A 16543-nucleotide genomic window follows, 5' to 3' on the forward strand; every position below is an offset into this window, starting at 1 on the left:
GACAACACTTCAACCAGTTAATGAGTGTGAAATGCATTTAACCCTTTGGCATATGTATGTGTAAATACAGAAAATGCTTTTATACAATTTATAATCCTACACTAGGATATGCAATAGTGAAATGATAAAGGAATTATGGACTGCACATTTAAATCTGCTGAACAACATTAGGTTTTATTGACATTTTTCCTTTACATGTTACTCCTGTACCAAATTAAAATTATTTCATTTGCTTTCTGTAATGGCCTAGATGTGTGTTGCAAAGCTTAATTTTATGTAATACTTACTGCATATGCTGGGTGATCTGTAGCTAAACCAAAATCACCAATTTTCACATGATCATCAAAATCTAAAAAAATGTTCACCGGCTTCAAATCTCTGTGAATCATTCCCTGTTAACACAGTGAAAAAAAAAAAGTTTGAATCAGAATGGCTGAGAGAAAAATTCCTTCCAGACTATAAAACAGTATTGGAAAGGGATCCCCTTTTTGGTTCTGTATAGAGTACCAACCCATTCCACTAATTCATCAGTGATTGATACTGGGAAAATATTTCAAGGTGTTAAAAACAGCCAAAAATAATTTTAAGTGACAATATATACCCAATAAGGTACTTTAAAACTAACTAAATTGTGGTAACAATAAAACAAGTCTAGAGCAATTTAAAAACACCAATGCAGGTTTATGATGCACTATTCCAGAACCTTATAAAACTGAGTGTGAAACAAGAAAAATCGTTGTATATATTTGACAGTTGCTAACAAGAGGAGATATTGTAACGTTTACTAACCTTCTCATGTATGTAAGCTAATCCATCCAAAATTTCTCGGAAAAGTCTCCAAAGTCGACTAGTATCTTCATACAATCCCTGGTCAATAGTGTCCCGTAATGTGCTCTTTTCGCAATACTCCATCTTCAGTCACAAGGAAAGAGAGAGATGTTTGTAGTTAAGAAAAAAAATTGTCAGAAGATTTCCACTGTCAATATGTTAATACTCAGCTCTGTACTACAACCAAACACAGTCAAGAGCAACTTGTAAACACCCTATCTCCATAACTGTGATGTCCAACAATTTGGAATTTTCTGTGAGAAGTATTTCTACTAGAAAAAAACTGTATTGTCATCGATGGATATTATCACAACTTCCGTCATTCCTGTACTAACAAACACTTAAAAACCAACTCCTCCCTGACTCTAATTTAAAAACACAAAAAACACCCAGTGGAACTCTAGTCTAGAAAAAAATGCTAGTTTAAAATGGCTTTTAAAATATTTCTGGGTTGATTTTGCTTAGGTCTTTAACTGCTTGTATTAAAACAGCATATATATGTAAATACACGCAGGAATTGCCATACCAGAGAAGACCAGAAGTCTTATGTTGACAGGTTCGATGTATTTCACATTCTTTTTTTCATAACAAGAATATACATATTAATTGGCCAAACCTTTTTAAAAAACATCCTAGTTTTATATACTAAAGAAACCTTAATCTTCAGAGTTTCATTTCAGCAATCTGATTCTATTTGGTTACTTGTCCAGCTACACAGAGAAAGCAATTAATTTGTGTTTACACAATGTATGGTTTATCTAATAACCTTGCTATTCTCCATAACCAAACATCACCCATATCAGATGTCTAACCTGAATGAACAGACAGTGTACTGTCTGAACCACTGAAGTGGATTCTTCTTTACTGTGACTATTCTTTTGATGGCATTCTTCATCCTACACCACAGAAACAAACAAACAAACAGTTAAGCTAATACAGAGAGGTCCAGTTCCTTAATCATCAAATCATTTTCAGATGACCAGAATACGTTCTTGATTGTGACTTTCTGTGGCTGAATTGTGAGCATAGTAAGACAGGAAGAAGTGTCGTACCTTATCTACCCATTAACACTGCTTCATTTTCAAAATATTAATGAATATTCTTATCATTACCAAGTAATAGAGAAAGGGTACACAGTGGAATATCTGTATTTAATCTGAACCTCAAACTACCTTTGTGGAAAAAAAGCATGGGTAATATACTTAGAAAAGTAAAATGTTACCATACAGTTCAGTGAACTATTACAAAATCCAACAAAAAGTCTATTCTTTAGTGATCAAAATGCATTGCACTGGAGTTTGTGTTTTTAACCCATATCAAAGTTAGTGACTGAAAGCTATATTGATACAAGCTGTCCACAGTGCCAAAAGAGCACAAATAGAAGGAGGAAAGATAAATTTAAGGTCAAATATCTTGTCAACCACTAGAACTAAAGACATATGCCGTCTGCTACAAAATAACTGGGAACATCAGCTTTTTAATGATTCTCCAGTGATATGTTGTAATGAGTTCATGCAGCAAGTGGTAAGGGGTTGGATCTTAAAAAAAATAGATCACATTATTCTGATTAATATCCTCTTTCCCCCCATTTCAATTGTTAAATTAAGAACTATTAGAACTATAATAGCAGCAAAGAATCCTGTGGCACCTTATAGACTAACAGACGTTTTAGAGCATGAGCTTTCGTGGGTGAATACCCACTTCATCAGATGCATGTAGTGGATATTTCCAGGGCCAGGTATATATATGCAGGCAAGCTAGAGCTAACAAGGTTAGTTCAATCAGGGAGGACGAGGCCCTGTTCTAGCAGTTGAGGTGTGAAAACCAAGGGAGGAGAAACTGGTTTTGTAGTTGGCAAGCCATTCACAGTCTTTGTTTAATCCTGAGCTGATGGTGTCAAATTTGCAGATGAACTGAAGCTCAGCAGTTTCTCTTTGAAGTCTGGTCCTGAAGTTTTTTTGCTGCAGGATGGCCACCTTAAGGTCTGCTATAGTGTGGCCAGGGAGGTTGAAGTGTTCTCCTACAGGTTTTTGTATATTGCCATTCCTAATATCTGATTTATGTCTATTTATCCTTTTCCGTAGAGACTGTCCAGTTTGGCCAACGTACATAGCAGAGGGGCATTGCTGGCATATGATGGCGTATATTACATTGGTGGACGTGCAGGTGAATGAATCGGTGATGGTGTGGCTGATCTGGTTAGGTCCTGTGATGGTGTTGCTGGTGTAGATATGTGGGCAGAGTTGGCATCAAGGTTTGTTGCATGGATTGGTTCCTGAGCTAGAGTTACTATGGTGCAGTGTGCAGTTACTGGTGAGAATATGTTGAAGGTTGGCAGGTTGTCTGTGGGCGAGGACTGGCCTGCCACCCAAGGCCTGTGAAAATGTGGGATCATTGTCCAGGATGGGTTGTAGATCCCTGATGATGCGTTGGAGGGGTTTTAGCTGGGGACTGTATGTGATGGCCAGTGGAGTCCTGTTGGTTTTTTTTTTTGGGTTTGTCTTGCAGTAGGAGGCTTCTGGGTACACGTCTGGCTCTGTTGATCTGTTTCCTTATTTCCTCGTGCGGGTATTGTAGTTTTGAGAATGCTTGGTGGAGATTTTGCAGGTGTTGGTCTCTGTCTGAGGGGTTAAAGTAGATGCGGTTGTACCTCAGTACTTGGCTGTAGACAATGGATCGTGTGATGTGCCCAGGATGGAAGCTGGAGGCATGAAGGTAGGCATAGCGGTCGGTAGGTTTTCAGTATAGGATGGTGTTAATGTGACCATCACTTATTTGCACCGTGGTGTCTAGGAAGTGGACCTCCCGTGTAGATTGGTCCAGGCTGAGGTTGATGGTGGGGTGGAAGCTGTTGAAATTGTGGTGGAATTTTTCCAGAGTCTCCTTCCCATGGGTCCAGATGATGAAGATGTCATCAATGTAGCGCAGGTAGAGAAGGGGCGTGAGTGGACGAGAGCTGAGGAAGCATTGTTCCAGGTCAGCCATAAAAATATTGGCATATTGTGGGGCCATGTGGGTGCCCATAGTGGTGCTACTGATCTGGAGATATATATTGTCATCAAATTTGAAATAGTTGTGTGTGAGGATAAAGGCACAGAGCTCAGCAGCCAGTTGTGCTGTGGCATCATCAGGGATACTGTTCCTGACAGCTGGTATTCCATCTGTGTGTGGGATGTTTGTGTAGAGAGCCTCTACCTCCATGGTGGCTAGGATGGTGTTTTCTGGAAGGTCACCAATGCATTGTAGTTTCCTCAGGAAATCAGTGGTGTCACGGAGATAGCTGGGAGTGCTGGTGGCATAGGATCTGAGTAGAGAGTCCACTTATCCAGACAGTCCTTCAGTGAGAGTGCCAATGCCCAAGATGATGGGGCATCCAGGATTTCCGGGTTTGTGGATCTTGGGCAGTAGATAGAATAACCCTGGTCGGGGCTCTAAGGGTATGTTGATTTGTTCTGGTGTTAGTGTAGGGAGTGTCCTGAGTAGATGGTGCAGTTTCTTAGTGTATTCCTCAGTGGGATCTGAGGGAAGTGGCCTGTAGAATTTGGTGTTGGAGAGCTGTCTGGCAGCCTCCTTTTGGTAGTCAGATCTGTTCATGATGACAACAGCACCTCCTTTATCTGCCTCTTTGATGATAATGTCAGGGTGGTTTCTGAGGCTGTGGATGGTATTGCGTTCTGCACGACTTAGGTTATGAGGCAAGCAACGTTGTTTTTCCACAATTTCTACCTGTGCACGTCGGCGGAAGCATTCAATGTATAGGTCCAGACTGTCATTTAGACCCTCAAGAGGAGTCCATGTGGAATTCTTCTTCTTGTGCTGTTGGTGGGAGGGTACCTGTGTATCAGTGTGCTGTTCAGTGTTGTCCTGAAAGTATTCTTTGAGTCGGAGATGGCGAAAGTAGGCTTCCAGATCGCCGCAGAACTGTATCATGTTGGTGGGGGTGGCAGGGCAGAAAGAGAGTCCCCGAGATAGGACAGACTTTTCTTCTGGGCTGAGTGTGTAGTTGAATAGATTGACGATATTGCTGGGTGGGTTGGGGGTACCACAGTAGTGGCCCCATGTGGCAGGTAGGAGCTAAAACCCCTCCAACGCATCATCAGGGATCTACAACCCATTCTGGACAATGATCTCACACTTGCACAGGCCTTGGGTGGCAGACCAGTCCTCGCCCACAGACAACCTGCCAACCTTCAACATATTCTCACCAGTAACTGCACACCGCACCATAGTAACTCTAGCTCAGGAACCAATCCATGCAACAAACCTCGATGCCAACTCTGCCCACATATCTATACCAGCGACACCATCACAGGACCTAACCAGATCAGCCACACCATCATCAATTCATTCACCTGCACGTCCACCAATGTAATATACGCCATCATATGCCAGCAATGCCCCTCTGCTATGTACATTGGCCAAACTGGGCAGTCTCTATGGAAAAGGATAAATAGACAAAAATCAGATATTAGGAATGGCAATATACAAAAACCTGTAGGAGAAAACACTTCAACCTCCCTGGCCACACTATAGCAGACCTTAAGGTGGCCATCCTGCAGCAAAAAAACTTCAGGACCAGACTTCAAAGAGAAACTGCTGAGCTTCAGTTCATCTGCAAATTTGACACCATCAGCTCAGGATTAAACAAAGACTGTGAATGGCTTGCCAACTACAAAACCAGTTTCTCCTCCCTTGGTTTTCACATCTCAACTGCTAGAACAGGGCCTCATCCTCCCTGATTGAACTAACCTTGTTAGCTCTAGCTTGCTTGCATATATATACCTGCCCCTGGAAATTTCCACTACATGTATCTGATGAAGTGGGTATTCACCCACAAAAGCTCATGCTCCAAAACGTCTGTTAGTCTATAAGGTGCCACAGGATTCTTTGCTGCTTTTACAGATCCAAACTAACACGGCTACCCCTCTGATACTAGAACTATAATAAAAATCTTTGATTTATATCATCTAAAAGCAGGTCAGCATCCTAGCTTTCAATTGATATAAAGCATTCATCTTTAATTTTGACATTCAGAGATCAGCTACTAAAATTTGATGAATACTAAAACTCCAAACTTTCAAGTACCTATGCTCATGAGTTTACAAATGAGTAGTCTCATTTAACTCAATGAAAATAGGAGTCCTGACTCTCAGTTTCCATCTATAAGCAAGAGACCATTTTATTATTGTTAAAATACACACTGGTTGTGTGTAGTCTATGCTTTCAGGGACGATCTCCAATGGTATCCCTATATATCGAAGAGCCAGATTGATCTGCGGATTGTAAATTTATATTCCTATCTCCAAATGTTACTTTATCCCCTTTGTTCTTCCAGTACTTAGTAATTTTATATTTACCAGAGTAGGACTTTTACTGTTTTCATCCTCATTATAAAAAATTATATCGCTTTCAGAATCTGCAGCTGGTCTGTTTAGGAAAAAAGAAAGAAGAAAAAGCAAACTTGTATTTGTGATGAATACATTTACCATCCCTTTTGCAAGGATATTAGTATGTTATATACTATAAACATAGAAAATTTGAGCTTAGCTATTACAGTCATGACAAAAAAAATGCACCCGAACTGTGTGCTTAAATGCAGCAAAAATATTTCTTGACAGATCATCATATCTCCAAGTTACTAAAAGGGAGACAAGTATTTCCAAACATATATTTTATTTCTGCACCTCTTAGGCAGATTTCACATATATATTTCAGAAATGTGTCTCCAGAAGATCAAGTCCTATCACTGCCAAAAAAAAATATAGTGGAGGAACACATCCCAGCTACTTTTCTTACTTGAGGTCAGATGATTTTATCGTGCTCTCACTCTCCTATTTGTCCTGCTACTTCCTGGCATCTGATTTGACTTTTCTGGAGCCACTTCTTTTTGTCTGTGCCCAACAAGTAGATTGTCTCTGATATAGGATAAAACTATTGTATGGCCTGATCCTGCAAACGCATCAAGGGGACTACTCATGCGAGTGACTTTATTCTCATTCATGCTTGCGGGATTAAGCACTTGGTTCTCCCTTTGCTTTTCTCTTCCAGTGTCTAATGCTGGCAGCACTGTTAATTTCTCCTGGACAGCATATCAGGCTTTTGTCAGGTAGGGAAAAAAATGTTCAATAGAGCAGGATTGAGCAATCTTATCTTCCAAAATAACCCCATTTATAAAAACGCTTAGAAGCTTAAGGCTGAACTTTCCATCCCTCCCTGCCCCCCCAATGCAAGCGGTCACTGATCTATTGTAAATTTTGCTCATCACGGCTATTTGGCTGCTGGCAAATAAAGTATTACACAAAACATTAAAATGTTCATTTGGAATAGCACATTATGGACGGAGGTGAAAGTAACTTAAAGGATTTACTAGTACTCCAGAGTCCTTGGGAGGGAGCGGGGCCTCAACCGGAAGAGTCGAGGCCTTTAAATCCCTGAGCGCTTTAAATCAGGATTCAAAGGGGCCAGGGCTGGGGCTGTAGAAGCAGCAGCTGGGAGCCCTAGGCCCTTTAAATCACCCCTGGAGCTACCAGCTGCAGAGGCGGCTGGGAGCCTCAGGGGTGATTTAAAGGGCCCAGGGCTGCCGCTACCACAGCTGAGCCCTGGACACTTTAAATCACCATCGTAGGGGGCTCCTGGCTGCCACCGCTTCCTGGGGCCCCGGGCTCTGGCAGAGCTTTAAAGGGCCTGGGGCTCTGCTGCAGTAGTGGCAGCCGGGAGCCCCTGACCCTTTAAATCACCGCCAGAGCCCCGCTGCCGCTACCCCAGGCAGCAGTGGCAGCCCCAGGGCTCTGGCAGCAGGGCTCTGGCAGCAATTTAAAGGGCCTGAGGCTCCAGCTGCTGCTGGGATCTTTCAGGAGCTCCAACTGTTCCTTTAAATTGTCACCAGAGGAAGCTGATCTGCGCCAATATGGTGCACCGGCTCTTGCACCATACCAGGGCATACCAGCTTACTTTCACCTCTGATTATGGATAAATGTTATTTACCAAACAGACATGGGATGTAAAATAGATATCAGAATTTGGACTTGACAATTTTCTTCCTAATGCTAAAGCCTACTTACAAGAATGACTGTGAAAACACTCCTCCACCATCATCATCTTCATCACTGGACTCCTGATCAGCTCCACTAAATTTGGTGCTAGAAGATCTCTCACAAGAGGTGCTCCACTCAACTGAACTTGTCAAAACAGGAGGAGGGGCATTGGCTTCCACATCATCTGTTGATTCTTCTTCATTCTTCCCATTCAGATCTAACTTGGCAGATGTTTTTTTCCCTTCTGTAGTTTCTGATGTTGAGGTACTGGGAGGGGGTTTTTCATGTTTTTCTATCCAAGCATTGTAGTACCTCACAATATTTTCATGATTCAGACGAGAAAGTAATGTTACTTCACCTTTAATTCTCCGGAACTGCTTGCTGGCAGGATTTATGTGAATACGTTTCACAGCATAGTAGCAGCCATCGAGTTTGTTTTGTACCTGCGAATTAAAATAAATCTCACCTTACAGGACTGTTAGTTCATTCACAGTTGGAGCTCCTGAAAGGTGCCAGAGTGACAGGACTGAAGAAGTCCTCCATTTATCTGTGAAACAAATGCAACTGCAGTGTAAGCCTCCCCACACTGCCTCACCAGTATACCTCTATCCTGAGCCCAGGAACTAGAGCAGGAGTAGGCAACCTATGGCACACGTGTCAAAGGCGGCACACGAGCTGATTTTCAGTGGCACTCACACTCCCCAGGTCCTGGCGGGCTCTGCATTTTAATTAAATTTTAAATGAAGCTTCTTAAACATTTTTAAAACCTTATTTACTTCACATACAACAATAGTTTAGTTATATATTATAGATTTATAGAGAGAGACCTTCTAAAAACGTTAAAATGTATTACTGGCACATGAAACCTTAAATCAGAGTGAATAAATGAAGACTCGGCACACTACTGCTGAAAGGTTGCTGACCCCTGGACTAGAGCAAAAGTGTAGTTAGGCCTATTCAATTCTGGGCCTCTGCTTAGGGCTATCAGTAAGGATAACAATGCTCATGAGAGTTCCACGTATTTCAAAAATAAAATACCATAACATTTAATATATATTTCATGGAAAAATGCATACACAAGAATGGTTCTATAAAATGAAGGGGAATGACTTTCCATACTGAACCTTGATGACTGCTCCAAAAGCCCCTTTGCCAAGGAGCTGTAACTCTTCAAACTCAGTGTAGTAACGTGAAAATTGCCTCTGTGTTTCTGTGAAGAATGCAGCACTAGGTACGTGACTGCTGGCGATAACAGTCTCAATGTAATCTATTCCTGCTGAATCTGAAACAAAGGTAACAGTTGACCATAGTACAGAATGTGGAAAAAAGCAATGCAATGTTAACCAGTCATCAGAAGGAATAATGACACATACTTTAAAGAACCATGATCAAGTATGACAGGATGGCAGACTAAGACCTGGAAAGTAGGGCTCTCCTGTTAGGTTTTCCTAGGCTCAGGTACTAAAACCCTGCATTAAAGTTCAGGGTAAGTACTAATGAATCATGCCACTAGATAAGCACAATTAGCTCCAACAATAACAGAAAGGGTTTGGAAAAAAGTGTCTTTGGACTAGAGGAGGGAAATCCTAGGAACAGCCTTGCTCAGGAGAAAGTTTAGGCTAAGGTTTTACATTCTTTTATTGTTTCTGAATTACCAGTAAAGCCAGACTCCAGGAAGGGAGCTAGATTGGACACTAATTCAGGGTCAGTGTGTTCTGCTGAAGGTGGGGTACAGACTGAGCCAGTTCACATCAAGTAGCTACAAAACAAAGACACTGTGGTCTTTACCTTATAAAATATTCTATACAAATAAGCACAGGTTCTTGATATTCCTACAGCTCAAGCTACCTGCATGCACCTAATTTCACATATGCATTTGTGTTTACTTTCCCATCATTAATTACTTAATGCCAGGGTATAGCAAAAGAGACTGAATTCTTTACCATCTGGATTTTCTTCCACTACAGGTATTTTCATTTGTGGAGGATTTATAAAACTGTGTTGTAACAACTGCTGAGGACTCCATCTTTCCTTATCTTCCAAGCAAACACATCTAGAAACCAACCAGAAACAACTATTTTTTCACAAAACTATGTATTGGGCTCTAAACAGAGCTCCCCTACATTTTAGAAACATGAAGGGAAATACGACTACCACCGTTTTACAGATAGAGAATAGAGGCACAAAGAGACTAAGTGATTTGCCCAAGGTCACACAGGAAGGCTGTGGTGGAACATGGAACTGAATCCACATCTACAGAGTTCCAGGCTAATGCAGAAAGCCCTGGACCATCATTCTTCTATAGAATTATTACTAGTAAGACAGATGGATTTGGTTATACTGTTGAAGAAACCTGTTCCAGAAAACTTTATTTTAGAAGTTAGAAAAGGAAAAAAAATAAGACGGCAGAGAAAAGGAACAAAACGATGGACACATACTTTTTCAGAAAATCTTCAAAGTCAGCAGGTAAGTCATTAGGAATAGTGACCGGATATTCCCTGGTTACTTGTCCCTGGCTTAGAGAAAGCAGTAGCAGGCCCAGACGCCAGATATCTCCTTTTTTTCCAGGCTTGTTAGGCAGAGCATCCTCACTAAATCGAACTTTGGTTTGCTCAAAAACATCCTCCTTACAGATATCAGCTAGGCGCTTTGAAATGCTGTAGTCTGTCACTTTGATATTTCCTTCCGTATCTACCAGGATACTGGAAGCACACAGGACTTTGTGCACCACTGAATTACTGTGCAAGTAGTCAAGAGCAGACAAAAGTTGGGTTGCATAGTGGCGCAGCTGATCAATGGGAATCCGGACCTCTTTGCTCAGGTGTGTAGAAAGGCTAGATCCATTAATATGCTCCACTAAAATATCTACCACAATTGAATCATCATGCTCTTTAAGGATCATGGACATGTAACGTACTATGTTTGGGTGATTTAGCTTCATCAGTGAGCTGAACTCTGTTTCTGCACCCTGAATCTGTTTAAGAGAAACAAAATATAACATGCATTAACAAAATCTCACGTCATGAAAGTGGTATTAAAAAAGTACATTTTGAATAAGGACAAGTGAACTTGTATGCACAAGAGAAGAACCAAACTTCATACCAAGACCTAAATCAATTTTTTTGAGGTTTGAAAAAAATTTGGATAATTTCAGTAAGAGATGTTTTGTGTTCTCATGCTTCTGCACTTCCTGGCTTCTAAATTTAGATGGGAATGGAAGCATTGAAACATCAAAGGCTATTCTCTCAACAGCACCAACTTAAATCTTGCATAGTCAAGGGTTTAGCTCAACTTTCAATCAACATCCAAATATTTGGGTGCTACCTGAAGAAAAACTATCCTGGTGCCTTTTGAGGTGTACTCATTAGTAATTTTTAAATCAGAGTCTAACACAGAGTAACCCAAATAATACAAAGGCCCTGGGAGATGCCCAGATAACTTAGTATATTCAAAGGAGATGGCAAGCAGAGTGAAGCAATGTGTCCTGATGGGAACTGACTTTAAGCACACATTTTAGAATTAATGACCAGCTTACTCAGTGTAATTATACTGAATACACAGGATGTGACTCCTGGAAAGATTAAAGGAATACATAACCCTGAAATTCTGCTCCTGTAGTGTTTCTGGGAGTGGTAGGGTTTGCACCAGCTCTTTTTCCTGGCTCTTAGGGTCCCTTCCTCAAGCACCTCTGTTCTGCCTCTCCTTTATGGAGAATTGTTTATTCAAACCTAACTTATTCTGAAATGGGGTTGATGGACATGCCCTTAATTCAATAATAGGGTGTCAGATGTATAAGCTAGATAATAAAAATTATCTACTATAAATTAAGTTATAGCCTTTTATGTACTAAAAGATTCCCAAAATTCACTCACACTCCTTTGTGTCCCACATCTCTGTTTGAATACCTTGTCTCCACAAGGGAGTGCTATATATGAAATTCACAGTCCCAAATATTGTATTTTAAGTTACAATAGCACTTCTGTAATAAATCTGTTTCCACTTGCTCACCCTTTATAAAAAAAATCCCCCTTTGAGCTGAAATGTCACACTATTTGGTCTCAGCCCAATATTTGATTTGCAAGAGTTTCAAATCAAGGCAGAATTTTCCCCTAAAACTTCAAGCCAAAAGACTTAAATATGTTCTACTGAGCACGCACAGCAGCACATTTGTACCTAAAAATTTCAGCTTGAGAGCCCTATCCCAGTGTTAAGTGAGGACATCACAGTCCGGTACCAAAGACAACATTTTCTTCTGCTACAGAGCTGTGCCAGAGAAGCTCGAATTTCCCCTTCTCTAGATTTTTCCTTAATATTGTATTAACAGATTTTACGTACGTATTATAGAAAATATGCCTATGACCTCTGAACAAATCAACATCTCTGTTAGTGAATGATGTTCAAACACTGGAATTTTCAATCTCATCATCAGCGTCTCAGTTCAATATACAATGCTACACCGTATAACTGACAGCCAGAGCAAAAGCATGAAAAAAAAAATTCAAGCCAAATAGAAAATAAGTGTATTTAGTACCTGTTTTTTGCATTTATCAACTTTTTCCTTTTCTTGAGTTGTAAGAAATCTTCCCATTTTTTTCTGCCATTGAAGAACCCATTCATATACTAAGACAAAGTTGCCAGTATATATTTCCAAGGCATTGTAGACTGATTTTCCAAGCTGTTCATCCTTGTCTACACATAAAAAGAGGGAGAGAGAAAAACATAACTTCTTTCACTTCTAATTGGCCTGAAAGAGTTCCTACAAATGGTGAATAAACATTAAAATGTTTGCTTTTTAGTTAATTCGGTTCAATCTTAAAATATAAACCTAATCAAAATGAGAACAAAATTTGTAACTGAATTTGATATAAATTGCCTGCAAAATATCAGCTCCATTGAAATCAAATGATTGACAAAAAAAAAAAAATAACAATCAAACTACAGGAAAATGTACAACAAACTTTACATTAAAATGACATATGTTTTATGTAAGAATTTGAGGTTTCAGTAACCAAACATCCTTTTCCTCTGACCAAATGCTTAATTTTATATATAGTAGTTTAATCATGTGTCTTCAAAATGTACAATAAATAATGAAACTATGTTTGTTCACAGTAATATTTTCAACAGCAAATCCATTAAAGTGATATAGTGAGAGAGAATGCTGAAGAAGTTTGATGGTTAAATTCAGCAGAGTGTATAAAGCTCAGATGCTTATCTGAGCCTCCTAGCCTTGTCTACACTGAGATTTTTGTGAAACTCTCCTATTCATGCTGTAGTACCAGTGTTAACAATGGTGGGGGGCATCCTAGTATTGTCCAGCCCTACTATTATAATTGGTTTTAAGTATTTCATTAATAGCTGTAAAATTTTCAAATTTGGTAGCAATGTTTAACAAGCCTTCTATTTACAAATATAAAAAACAAATCCATTTATTTAGTATATTAGTCAAGTAAAGAATAACAATAAACACACTGAAATGTTTTCTCCCCTGGAAATGTTTATTCGAAGATCTAGATACATTTCACTTCAAATATCCCTAAAACAAATAAACAATATTCACTCAAGTAAAATCTCTCATTTCTCCCTCACACTCTTGACTGAGGCTCTCCATATCCCTATTGGAGCCCTTAGAACAACATCCTTCCCCTTCTCATCCCACCCTCCACACTTTACCCCTATTTACACTATTTAAAAGTCCCTTCAGCATGATTCCCTCCATGTGGCAAACACCTATCCACCCGATCCTCTTATGTGAGCAATGCATGCTTTTAAAAAGTAGTTTCAATTGCTGTTTTGCTCACCTATACATTTTCCTTTGTGAACAGTAAGCTGACCAGCACCACCAGTACTGAAGTTCAAAATTTCATAATTTCCAGGAGAATCTTCACTACTACATGCAGAATGTTGACGTTCTCGCCTGTAAATGTGAACAGTGTTATCTTCAGTTTGGAAATATATTACTAATACAATTGATACAGGTCTCAATCTTGTAAATGGATCAGGAGAAGCAGACCTTTGCACCCAGTGAGATACCCATTGATTTCAGTGAGACTGCATAAGAGCAAACATCTGCTTGCATAAATCCAACTGCAAGATCAGGATCTTAGTTGTAATTAGCTTATAGATAAGTTAACATATTGCAGTCAGGGCCGCCCGGGAGGGGGGGGCAAGAGGGGCAATTTGCCCCAGGCCCCGGGCTCCGCAGGGGCCCCCATGAGTTTTTCGGGGCCCCTGGAGCAGGGTCCTTCACTCGCTCCAGGGGGCCCGGAAAACTCTTGCGGGGCCAGGCCCTGGAGCTTCTTCCGCTCCCAGTCTTTGCCGGCGGGGGGGAGCGGAAGGACCCCCCACCAGTGAATTACCGCCGAAGCGGGACCTGCCGCTGAAGTGCAACCCGGTCTTCGGCGGTAATTCGGCGGCCGGGGGCCCTTCCGTTCCGGGACCACTGCCGAAGTGCCCCGAAGACCCGCGGCGGGGGCACCCCGCCGCCAAACAGGGCCAGCCCTAGACATTTTGCCGCGCAGGGGGAGCCCTGCCGCTTGCCAGTCCCGTGGCTCCGGTGGACCTCCCGCAGGCACGCCTGCGGATGCTCCACCGGAGCCGCGGGACCAGCGGACCCTCCGCAGGCACGCCTGCGGGAGGTCTACCGGAGCTGCCTGCCGCCGACGGCCCCAGGCCCCCGGAATCCTCTGGGTGGCCCTGATTGCAGTGGGTCTCTATACTTAGGCCCCAATTCAGCAAAGCATTTAAACTGATGCTTCCATGCTTAATACAGGCCTTAATGTTTCTGCAGCCTCTGACTGCAATTCTACTCTGAATATACCTGTAATCGATACTGTAGTTCTGAAAACAGTAAATGAACACACTCGATTTTGCTACATCTTCCAAAATATTTAAAAGAATATTTGAAAAAAATGGATTTAATTTTGCTAAATTCAATGCCATCTGCTGCAGCAGACTAGTCCCTAAATCTTAGATTTTATTCAAAAAAGGATTAGGTGTGGGCTAAATGTTTATAGAAATAGGTTTTTTAAAAGGAAATATTAAGTAACAGGTTTATTTTTTAATTAAGCATTGCCTGTTTCCCTGGAAACCCCAATAAAATGGCCTTTTGTTAACATGTTAGAACCCCCATATGAAACAGACCAACCTAGTTTCATTGTCTGAGCTGCATGAAGCAAAATAGTATATAGTATTTCTGTTGTGAAGAGGAAATTAGGTTATTAAAGATGAAATCATTTAAAAAACAATATCAAGTGTTACTGGAAACACAAGAATTAACTTCTTGCGTAGAGAATACAAATTGCCATTGTATACCGAACCAGCAATCACAGCAGTATTATTCCCCTCTAACCCCAGAGTGCCTGGCACTCGGTGTTTTTCAAAGTTAATATAAATATTGCTGTGTTTGCAGACACTCACACAGGACACTCAACAACGAGGCAGCCACCATCCAAAATCACTCAGATTATCTACATTTTAACAGGATCAGGAATTAAAGTTCCTGCACAGGTTTAATCAGCTTCAAAATTCTGTTAGCAAAAACACCAGCACACAGAAAGCCCTTTCCAAATAACAATCAGTGATACTTAGAGATGACAAAAATATAGGTTAGCACATGCAGGCCTGGTCCACACTACAGCGTTAAATCGATTTAAACGGCGTTAAATCAATTTAACGCTGTACCCGTCCACACTACAAGGCACTTTAAATCGATTTTAAGGGCTCTTAAAATCGATTTCTGTACTCCTCCCCAACGAGAGAAGTAACCCTAAAATCAATATTACTATATCGATTTAGGGTTAGTGTGGACGGAAATCGAAGTTACTAGTCTCATTCTTTTACTGAGCTACCCAGAGTGCACCACTCCGGAAATCGATGGTAGGCTAGGACTATGGACGCACACCACCGAATTAATGTGCCCTAGTGTGGACGCGTAAAATTGATTTTATAAAACCTGTTTTATAAAACCAGTTTTAATAATTTCGATTTTATGCTGTAGTGTAGACGTGGCCACAGTTAGCACAAAGGCTAGAAGCCTTTTGAAATGTTCAATTATGCAAAAGAAGGAAAAAACTAAATTAACAAGAGAGGTCCCCAAAGCATTTATGAAATAAACGTTGTATAAAAGAAGATTCTTCTGGTAGATGTACAGTAAATACTATTTATTACACAAAGAAATACACTGTCCTGTGAAAATAGAAAGTTAAATATATTGTACATGCCACTATATTAGATGATCTTTACATTATTTAAATAAATTGATTAAATTGCACAGTTGCTCCTTGATGAGATGTCTCTTGATTGAAAATATAAGGTACCTAAAACAATCAGAAGTGATAACACTTCCAGCCAAGAAAACCACACTGCTTCAGAAAAAAACAGTTATTTTGCAGGATGGTGCACTGAAAGCCATCTCAATAGATGGGACTTCCAAGAATAGCGCTTCAAATAGTCACTTAGATGTACTGCACATCAACTGCTAGAGTTTAGAACAGCACAGAATTAAGGACAGAACAGTCAGGGTACCTGACACTGTTGTATATTAACATCTCCTCAAGGCAGTTTCCCCTGGTCAAATAACAGCTTTTGCTTCTAACCTTATGAAGAGCCAAACACATGGGACAGCAATAGTTAGAGAGCAAGACTGAGCTCTTTGAACACTACCAATAACTAGGTGGTAA

The 16543-nt window shown here is 40.6% G+C and overlaps 2 protein-coding genes across 4 annotated transcripts in view; one reads left to right on the top strand and one right to left on the bottom strand.

The window, feature by feature from the left end:
• FSIP1 (fibrous sheath interacting protein 1) overlaps window positions 1–16543 on the top strand; it is a 597082-nt gene that overhangs the window by 255495 nt on the left and 325044 nt on the right. The window lies entirely within an intron of this gene.
• Window positions 1–16543, bottom strand: part of EIF2AK4 (eukaryotic translation initiation factor 2 alpha kinase 4) — a 74865-nt gene that overhangs the window by 33096 nt on the left and 25226 nt on the right. For all 3 annotated transcript variants that reach the window (XM_050954777.1, XM_050954776.1, XM_050954778.1), the window contains 10 exons: window positions 13664–13779; window positions 12394–12551; window positions 10301–10836; window positions 9806–9915; window positions 8987–9144; window positions 7890–8305; window positions 6186–6255; window positions 1641–1724; window positions 790–912; window positions 288–392 (listed from right to left, as the gene is read on the bottom strand). In XM_050954777.1, coding sequence (XP_050810734.1) covers window positions 288–392; window positions 790–912; window positions 1641–1724; window positions 6186–6255; window positions 7890–8305; window positions 8987–9144; window positions 9806–9915; window positions 10301–10836; window positions 12394–12551; window positions 13664–13779 — 1876 coding nt within the window. The remainder of the gene's footprint in view (window positions 1–287; window positions 393–789; window positions 913–1640; window positions 1725–6185; window positions 6256–7889; window positions 8306–8986; window positions 9145–9805; window positions 9916–10300; window positions 10837–12393; window positions 12552–13663; window positions 13780–16543) is intronic.

Source organism: Gopherus flavomarginatus, chromosome 5 (genome assembly GCF_025201925.1).
Source record: "Gopherus flavomarginatus isolate rGopFla2 chromosome 5, rGopFla2.mat.asm, whole genome shotgun sequence".
NCBI lineage: Eukaryota > Metazoa > Chordata > Testudines > Testudinidae > Gopherus > Gopherus flavomarginatus.